Here is a 9,410-nt window from a genome sequence, read left to right on the forward strand (position 1 = left end):
TATTAAGACCACTTTTCTTTGGTCCCATTAGTGTCCTCCACTGACAGGATTACATATGATATAGGTTCAAGTGGTAAATTGCTCGTAACAAACTAAAATTTACACTAGAAAAAAAGAAGTGTTTGACTATAGTTTACACCAGATTTCCACAGAAAGCATGTACCCTTCTTCCTCAACCTACTCTAATTAACATGCAATCAAGTGATTGCCGTGATAGTTAATAGAACCTTCCTGCCAAAATTCCTCGACACACCATTCAGAAGCAGAATGAGAACAGGTCTCTGGAGACAGAATTTTTACTGTCTTTATAGTCTGAATGTCTGCTCTCAAAGACCATTAACTGACCATCCTTCCAATGCATCTAGGTCAGCAAGTAGCCATATGCCATCTTGTGTTTTTCAACTAGAACATGTAAAGGCTATGTGCCAACTTGCATATCCTACTAGGAAACTAGGTTAGCTAGTGGCCGTATGCCATCTTGCATATCCAGCTAGGAAACTGGGTCAGCAGGTCACCATATGCCATCTTGCATGTCCAGCTAGGAAACTGGGTCAGCAGGTCACCATATGCCATCTTGCATGTCCAGCTAGGAAACTAGGTCAGCTAATGGCCATATGCCATGTTGTATTGGAATTATAAGCCAACTCCATGTTAACCAGAGGTTATATGGTAAACCTTATGACAGGCCAAGTGGTGTACTTAACAAACCAACCAGGTCAAGTTATACCGACATACATTTGACATATATAAGGCATCGTAACCGTCAAAGATTTCATCCTTTTCTGATAATGATTACTGACAGATATCTCTAAACAGTTTAACGTTTTTCTGGCAGGCTCTTCATAGCTGCAGGAATATGGAGCCATTTATGTTCCATTTAAAACCACATAGGGCCATCAATTGATCTAGGCCAACCATTCAATAGACACAGGGGACTGAAAGCCTTAACAATGAATAGCTTTGTGCCGGAAAACATTGGTCAAACTAACAAAAATATCAGTGATAATGGTTCCTTCTTCACTTCTCATTAAGATTCAATTTTCAGCAGACACAAACACTGCCAGAATTTTACAAACAACTGTTATCATGAAGTCATTTTTTCATCTACAAGCACCTTGTGTCATGGAGAGTCAATAAACAAACTACAGATATATTCTGTTTTTGTTTTACAAAGGTTAACTTTTTTTACAAAAAAAATTAGCATAGGGATATACTTTCAACTTTGAATTTCTCAATTAATTTTGATTTTCTTTGACAAAAACAGCAAAGAAGATGTTTTTTTTACAGAAGTCATTACATGGATTATGGATTTCTAGATTAAGTCTCTTGACAAGATTAAAATACTGAAAAGAGCAAAGGACAATAACTTTTTGAAACATTATTGAATCAAAATGTTATTCACGAAAACACAATTTCATGTTGCGGTTTCAACAAACCAATCAAGTCACAAAGAAATTGGTTCAAAGCTGAAAGAGGAAATGTTTGGTCAAGATGAAAATGAAAATACACACAAAACAATGAAAAACAAACAGCAATATCTCTATCCAAAAATGTTGAAAGCACAATGCCAGGAAAGGAAACATCATTTCATGTACTGGTGATAAAGCAGAACAAGTTTCTCAGAAATCGGAGAAATCTTAGAAAGGAGACCTCCATACAAAATTCAAATGCTAAAAACATGTGGCAATAACTCCTTCAAGACCTGTAGAATCACACTGCTGTTTAAGAAAAGACTACTTCATGTCATGGAGATTTAAACCTACCAAATTTAAAAGAAATAGAATAAAAACTGAGAGGATGTCTCTAGACAAGATTATCATTATGAAAACAACATGGTTATGAAATCTACAAAATTTGGTTGAAAACTGTGCACAAGCACAATAGAAAATTACAATGACAGATGGACAGACAATGCCATAATATGTCCTGTTACTTTTCAAAGAATCTATTTTACACAATTTCATTCCATTCATGAAGGCAGCAAATAACCCTTTAAAGGAGAAATTAGTTATAATAAACACTTAATGGATAAAAACTGCACAGATATAAATATATAAAAATGAAGTATTTAATAATTACTCCAGAAATGGATTAATTATATATGTCTTCCTCTTTTAAAGAACACTTCCTATCTGGAATAAATCCTGATTTGTCCTATCCTAAGTTTATTCTTTTTGCTATAGAAACTATCAGCAACAGTATTTGTTTATAATTATCACTTGATAGATACAACAACTGAGAAATGTTCGCTCATCCAATATGATAAAAGATTATTCAATACAGTTACATCACAGTAAACATACTATTTACTAATAATAAGTGAAATTGGCAATCAACTATATTAAGAGTACAAAAATTCCATCCATGTAAAAAGCTTTCTTTCTCCTGCCAAACCTACAAATACATTTTGCTAAAACTTGTGCCTGTGAAACCCCTGTCTGTGCCTGTCTGGTTACATAGCCAGCTTCGCCTGTGAGGATTACAACAGAACTCCAAAGGGATTCTAACCTGTTTTACTTACTTCAGTTTAAGTTTAATCAATAATGCAATGTCATATCTGATTAGAGACAGCAAGCTTCACAGTCATGATATGCAATATGTATCTTTCCTCCGAGAGAGCTTGGCACTGCAAGCACATCAAAGTGTCAAAATCTTGGTGCATTTTGCCATAGTGATGGAACATACAAAACATATTTTCCAGTCTGTCATGAAACTATTGCCATTGGCTTTCAATATCATTTAGCAACCATCAGCAAATTTTACAATTATTGATAACCTCTACTGAAAGCTGGGAGACTCCAAATTAGGAAATTTGAGATAGGAATGGAATAAAATTCAATTTGCAAAAAGTCTGTTGGAAACTCGAAGAGGGAGTTTTGTTTTCCTCAATCCTTTCATATGTGAAAAAGACAAGTTACATGCTGCTTCCTGCATTTGATGGATTAATTCAATTTACATATTTCAAAATCTATAATATCCGTATTTTTTACAGTCCTTACATATTAGTTGAAAAAAGGAATGTACTCATAAGAAGAACAGTATCCAATAAACGAAAGTTCAACCGATTAAAACATAACAATTGCCTGTCAATCAATTTTTTGCTGTTCCTTTAGTTCAAAATGACATTTAGTACAGCTACTCAAAATAGATGCTAGAAACTGCCATCTGATTTAATCATGGTAAAAACAAAGTGTCAATTGTCATGATCAATCTAGCAAGTAAGCATTTCAAGATGGAGACCTAGAAAGAAATGCTTTTGAACTTGATCTGTTAATAGAAAGGTAATTTTGAGATGTGCATGAAGTCTACTGTTTGAATAAATGAGAATAAATGTAATTTCTTTGGATTTTTTTTAGTAAATCAGGCACTCAACTCACAGGAAAAATTTGCGTCAGCTCTGTTAAGCAGATATGTGATGATTAGGTAACTTCATGGAAAAGCTTACATTGTCCTTAAAATGATGTACATCAAAACATTGCCCATAACGTCATGAAAAATCTTACAATGTCCTTAAAAATGATGTATGTCAAAATATTCCCCATAACTTCATGAAAAATCTTACAATGTCCTTAAAAATGATGTACCTCAAAACATTCCCCATTAGATAACTTCATGAAAAAAACTTGCATCAGCCATATTGAAATCCGACTTGAGGTAACATGTATCACTGCAGTGTTATATTTTAGTGTGGAATTTGTTTATACCAATAAATGAAAAACTGGGCATCACTATAGGCCCCCACCACTCCCCTAAAATGGTGCTAGAGGCATTTGTACTTTGACCCTTTACATGCTCGTTGAACTCAATTCATTACCCAGTATATCATCTCATATTAAAGAGACCATTTTATTTGCAATATTTATAGAAATAGTCTGCTAGTCTGATAACAACATATATTATACATTCACAAATGTCTGAGAAAAATTATTTATTTCTTAATTCAATTTGTATGCAATATAACGGAACACTGGCAATCACAGAGCCCACCGTTACATCTGATTACTGACTATTGTAAATTCAGCAGACTGAAGCAAATCCAATCTCCATGGAACCACTTGTGCATGATCGCTAAGACTTGAGTGAGAATAAGTTGGCATGGTTATTGATTTTCATGTCCAAATATATTAAATAACCTCTAAAGATATGGATCAATCCATCAATCATCAATTTTACCTTCCTAAAAACGAAGTGCGTCATTTCCATTTAAACACTTCAAATGCATTTGAAAACAAGAGGCCTAAAGGCCTTAATAGTCACTCGAGTTCTATACATGCTGTTGTTTTTGTTGTTGAAACTTGACCTGAACTACATTTTTCATGTAATGCAATTCTAAAATGTGCATAACATTAAAGAATCATCCCTAGTTTGAATTATATCCAGTGGAAATTTATAGCAATTACAACAAAAATGTAATTTTCTGATATAAATTACATTGTATAGTAAACCTTACCATCCCCTTAAACCCCAATGGTTAACCAGGGCCAAAATATACATATAAAAGTACCATAACATACAAATAATTCTTTCCCAGTTTTAATTGTTTTAGATGGCAATACACAAATTATGCTCAAACATATAATTTTCTAAAACAAAATAAAGGAAATTTCAACCCAAGCTATGATTGAAATGAGATATTTCCAACAGAAATTAAACAAAGTATGCTCAAAAGTATCATTTTCATATATAATCTTCAACTATATTAAACTGTAACTCCATCCCAACTGCAAACATGGAGTCCAGGGGTTATGGCCCATTTCTGGTCTCATCCAATAGGCAGACCAGGGTAGAAAATGTCTTGGTATCAAAACTCATCTTGCAGCTATGAAAACATTATTTTTTCTTAATAATGAGTTTTAATAATGAACAAATTTTACATAAAAGTATCATTTTCCTATATGTACCGGTTAGCTATAATAAATTTCATCCCTACCGAAGTGGCAGACATGGAGCCTATGGGACCATGAAATGGACAAATTTCATAAAGCACATTGACCCTTCCATCAATGAAGAGTTTGTTTTCTAAGATATCTGAATCTAGAGAAGAAGAAACTTTGTCTCAAGGATGCTTCCTTCAAAATTTTAATGCTAATGGTTCTGGGGTTTCTGAGAAGTCAAATCTTGTTTACTTACTCACCATGAGTGACAACCGATAATGCATTACAACAGGAAAAAAAAGATGATTAGAATAGGTCACTTAGACCTTCCTCTAAACCAACCAAAAAAATATCATTAAATAACTGAACTTCTTTCAGTGTCAAAACAGTACAGCTGATATCTCATTTCCATTTTAACATTTGAAACCTTTGAAATGAAAAAAAAATTGTAACTCCGAGGCAGCATAATAATACCTGCAGTACTTTAGCTAGTATTGATGAAGAATAAATCAATATTTTGTCAAATTTCTAAAAGCATCATAATGGGGCAATGCAAACAAGTATCATCTAGACTATCAGCATCTGCTACAAATATTGATATTTGTAAATGTCAAATCATGCAAATTTAAATATCACACAAAACAAATGTTTTACTGATATATTAAGCTGAAACAGGAAAGCCATCGTCATGTGTGTATACATATATCTCTATTTTCAAATATATATTACATAGTGATTTCTGTGACTCAAATATTTGAGTCAATAACTCATGTTTTTTATTGGTTTCATCTGAATTTTGAGGACTCAACTTTTTTTCTTTGTAACTGGACTAATCAAAATTCTGGAAATGGTGCTCTGATCTCAGCAGAATTTTTTTTTTTTTAAATTGCATTCATTCTTTACTGATAACCTGCCTTAAATCTATTGATTATCACATATATATAGTCACAGCTATCTGAAATTTCTTACCAATACAAAGAATAAAATTACCAGACTTAATATATGCAAGTATAGAAAAAATACATTTATAACAAACCTGTAATCAGTATTAACAACCATTACATGAGTGGTGTTATGACCACATTATTAGTATCACCTAGCTGTCATTGACTAAAGATTCCAATTACTTCAATTGTGACATTACAACTTGATGGCATTACAAAAATGCTATTTATGCAAAGGTATCTTATCTTATTTTACATGAGATGAAATCCAAATCTCTGGTTAGATACACTGGTCTGGTTAAAACATTTGTCAGAATCCATAGGAAACCAAATTTAATAAAATGCTCTGTCATATCAAGTTGAAGTAAAAGAAAAGAAAGAAGAAGTATACCCTAATCGTTAAAATCAAATTAATTCCAAAATCACAGATCGCAACAAGATCATCTTCTACACCAATCACACCATCTGTGGCATTTTCTCATTCTGCTGTACATAGAACAAGAATCACAAACACAAGTGAGGAATTACAATCAATAAATCAATACTCAACATGAATTAGGTATATTCTTTAAATAGGCTGAATTAACCAGTAAATGAATAACATTACACACCCATCTATAAATATCAATAACTCTTCCAAAGGATTTTGTACATATATTGTACATATTAATGTTTAAAGGTACAACAGCAAATTTAAAGGTACAGGTTATGAATTTCTTTGGTTTTATTTCAAACACCTGTATGTACTGGCAAAGACTCTGAACCCTCCTGTCAAGTAGCTTTGACATAGTGAGGCTGGTTGATCTGCTGCTTTCAATGAGATTCACCAGTGTTCAGCAGATGCGAAGGGAAGGGGCTTTATCCCCTATGATGAGTCTTTAAAAAGCTCTGTTCATTTGGGACACTGTGAGAGTTTGGCCAGGTCTAAGTAACAGACTAGTGTACAGTGTAATACAAGGGGTCCCTAAGGTTCTGTCCAGGCAGTCTTCTTTGGTCCAATACTGTCACTCCAAAGAGAGTGATGCGAGACAAACACCTATTTGACCTCTTCTTCTTGGTAGCTGTGATGGAGCGAGGCAAGACAAACACCTGTGAACTGCAGTCTGACCTTTCCTATTAGGTAGTTGTAATAGAATGGCTGGAGACTTATTTGCCCCATTAATTGAAATAGAGTGTGAATACAAAGATTTTCACATCAGTATTTATTTGAAAGTCATGATGTTAAACAATTTAACCTTTCCTCGTCCATTTTTGTTAATCAGACAAGAAAGACACAGGAACAACTAAGGCAGTGATTACTGATACATTACTGATAACTGACTATAAAACTGGAGAAAAACAATTTCAAATTATCAGGAGCTTTGCAACATATCAAATGGTCTAAATTAATTAAATTTGTCCGATTACTAATGGTCTATATTTATCAGGAGCTTTGTCAGATTTCTATGATAAACAATGCTTGCATTGGTTTCCCTCATATAAATTCATCTATAACAGTTTTTTTAGTGCAAGAAAAGAAAAGTTAATGTATGATTGAACACTTAGCCTAATCTGCATTTTCCTTGTTTTTTATTATGTATATCACTTACATGTTCACAAATTCTTCAAATCTATCATCTGAATACTGATGAGTACTAGTGATTTGTAAAATATTGTGATATCACTAGTAGCCTGACTTAGAAATTATAGGTACATGAATGTATTAATGCAAGTTATGGGGACAGAATATTCGTCTTTTACAGTATATAGTACAGAATCTAGATAATAACGAGAAAATACCAACATGTGAACAATCATAATCCAAACTCAAATTCAATATAGCTTGGGCAAAATAGCAGCAAAAGCACAAGGAGAATAACACTAGGTATATATAAGTCTTTTCTGCTTATTGATGACACCCAACATGTAAATCTAGGCCAATCCAAGTAAGTAATGATATATATTCATATATATATATATACAGCAATGGAACCAACAGGCAAAAAATGATACATTGCGTGGAACAAATATGTGTGTATTTTTACATTGGGAATTCAAAGCTGCTAAGGTGGAGACCAATGTTCAATATATTATTCTTATTCTTTCATGATCTGATCTAATTTCAGGTATTGTACTATTTTTTTGATCAACTTGTGTATACCAGGACAGTTTTTAATGTACTGTGCCAGGGATCCATGTAGTGTTCAACACATAAATATCAAGAGAATATAAGTAAACATGTAGCACACACAAGCATACATGCATGTAAAATGAAGTATTTAAATGTCCTGCCTTGAATGGGGTTCAAACTGGCTCGATTCGGATATTCTTGATTACCGCTTGCAAGAAGCTAATGGAAATATTTCATCGAGACTAGCATAGTGTACTTTTACAATTCTTTCTCCTTCATAAAGTCTTCCTCCCAAAGACAACCACAACCAAGTTCTATATCCATGTATGTAATAAGTGGAACACAAATATATTACCAGATGTTATCATACAAAACAAAACTGTAATCTAACTTCTGTCTAGAGTAAGTTGTAGTCATTTTTTTCTTCCATTTGAAATTGTATAACTCCCATTTTCTCTTTAACCACACCAACCAACATTCATTTTAAAACTTTTTACTTCTGTGAACCATTAAAAGTATTTTTCCCCCTTAACTGATTTTTCCAAAAAGCGTTCTTTTTTATTACATCTAATTTTGTTTAAAAACCCAAAGTACTTACCTGACATGCATTGTATAAAATTTGATGTTCATATTTTTTGACATTGAGAATGTTTTGAAACATCTCATAAAGTTGTTCCTTGCTTAAAATCAGTTCAGATGCTGCTGTTGTCATCCTTTGGGGTTGCTTTCTCGGATCCTCCTCCCCTCTAAATATTGCATCAAACTTTGTCATCCATGAACTTAAAACTGTTTCTTTACTTAATCCGTCAATTTCAGGTAAACTCCTTACCCTTTTTTCAATATTGTTTTTAAACACTTCCCTAAAATCATTTGCAGAACAACCACCACTTTTAACCATATTTGCAACACGGTCACTCTTAAGAAAGACTTCATGATAACTTTGCACTGCATTTGTAAATGCTTCATCAGCAACGATACTTGTTTCACCATTGAGAAATGCGTTAAACCTATCCTTTATTGTTTGTAGTTGTTGTTTTGTTACTTTCGTTTGTCGTCTGGCCATGTCAGTGGGCTGTTTTGCGTTGAAAGGATAAGCGATACACCTCATCACAAACACGTATAACTGAAGCCTTTTCTTTCTCTCCTCCTCTTCCCTTTCCAGTTTTTCCGTGTCATCAGTCCCCTTTTCTGTTCTGTCGCTATGAAGGGACGGACTGGGACTTGACGGCCGAATACTGTTGGACCGGCCATGAGGCAAGAGACTTGGCAAGTTATCCCCACTCTGTCCGCTAGTAGACAGACTCTGCTGCTCTGCACTGTTGTTTTGGGGATTAAGAACGTCTGTGATCTCATCTTCATTCGTTTCATTTTCTGATTCATCTTCACTTGAGGACTGGTACATCATCTTCACACTTAAAGCGGTACAACTGTTCTGCCTGCCTGCATCATCCCGTTGACAGTTTATTTACATTTCGGCCAAGT

The 9,410-nt window shown here is 33.7% G+C and overlaps 1 protein-coding gene across 1 annotated transcript in view; it reads right to left on the reverse strand.

The window, feature by feature from the left end:
• LOC132559146 (calcium-dependent secretion activator 1-like) overlaps positions 1 to 9,383 on the reverse strand; it is a 95,540-nt gene extending 86,157 nt beyond the window's left edge. The window contains exon 1 of the mRNA XM_060223756.1: positions 8,527 to 9,383. Within this exon, the coding sequence (XP_060079739.1) occupies positions 8,527 to 9,333 (807 nt within the window). The 5' untranslated portion in view covers positions 9,334 to 9,383. The remainder of the gene's footprint in view (positions 1 to 8,526) is intronic.
• Positions 9,384 to 9,410: the final 27 nt, after the last annotated feature.

This window comes from Ylistrum balloti, unplaced genomic scaffold (genome assembly GCF_031769215.1).
Source record: "Ylistrum balloti isolate Yb309-2 unplaced genomic scaffold, AGI_CSIRO_Ybal_v1 Utg370868, whole genome shotgun sequence".
Lineage (NCBI taxonomy): Eukaryota > Metazoa > Mollusca > Bivalvia > Pectinida > Pectinidae > Ylistrum > Ylistrum balloti.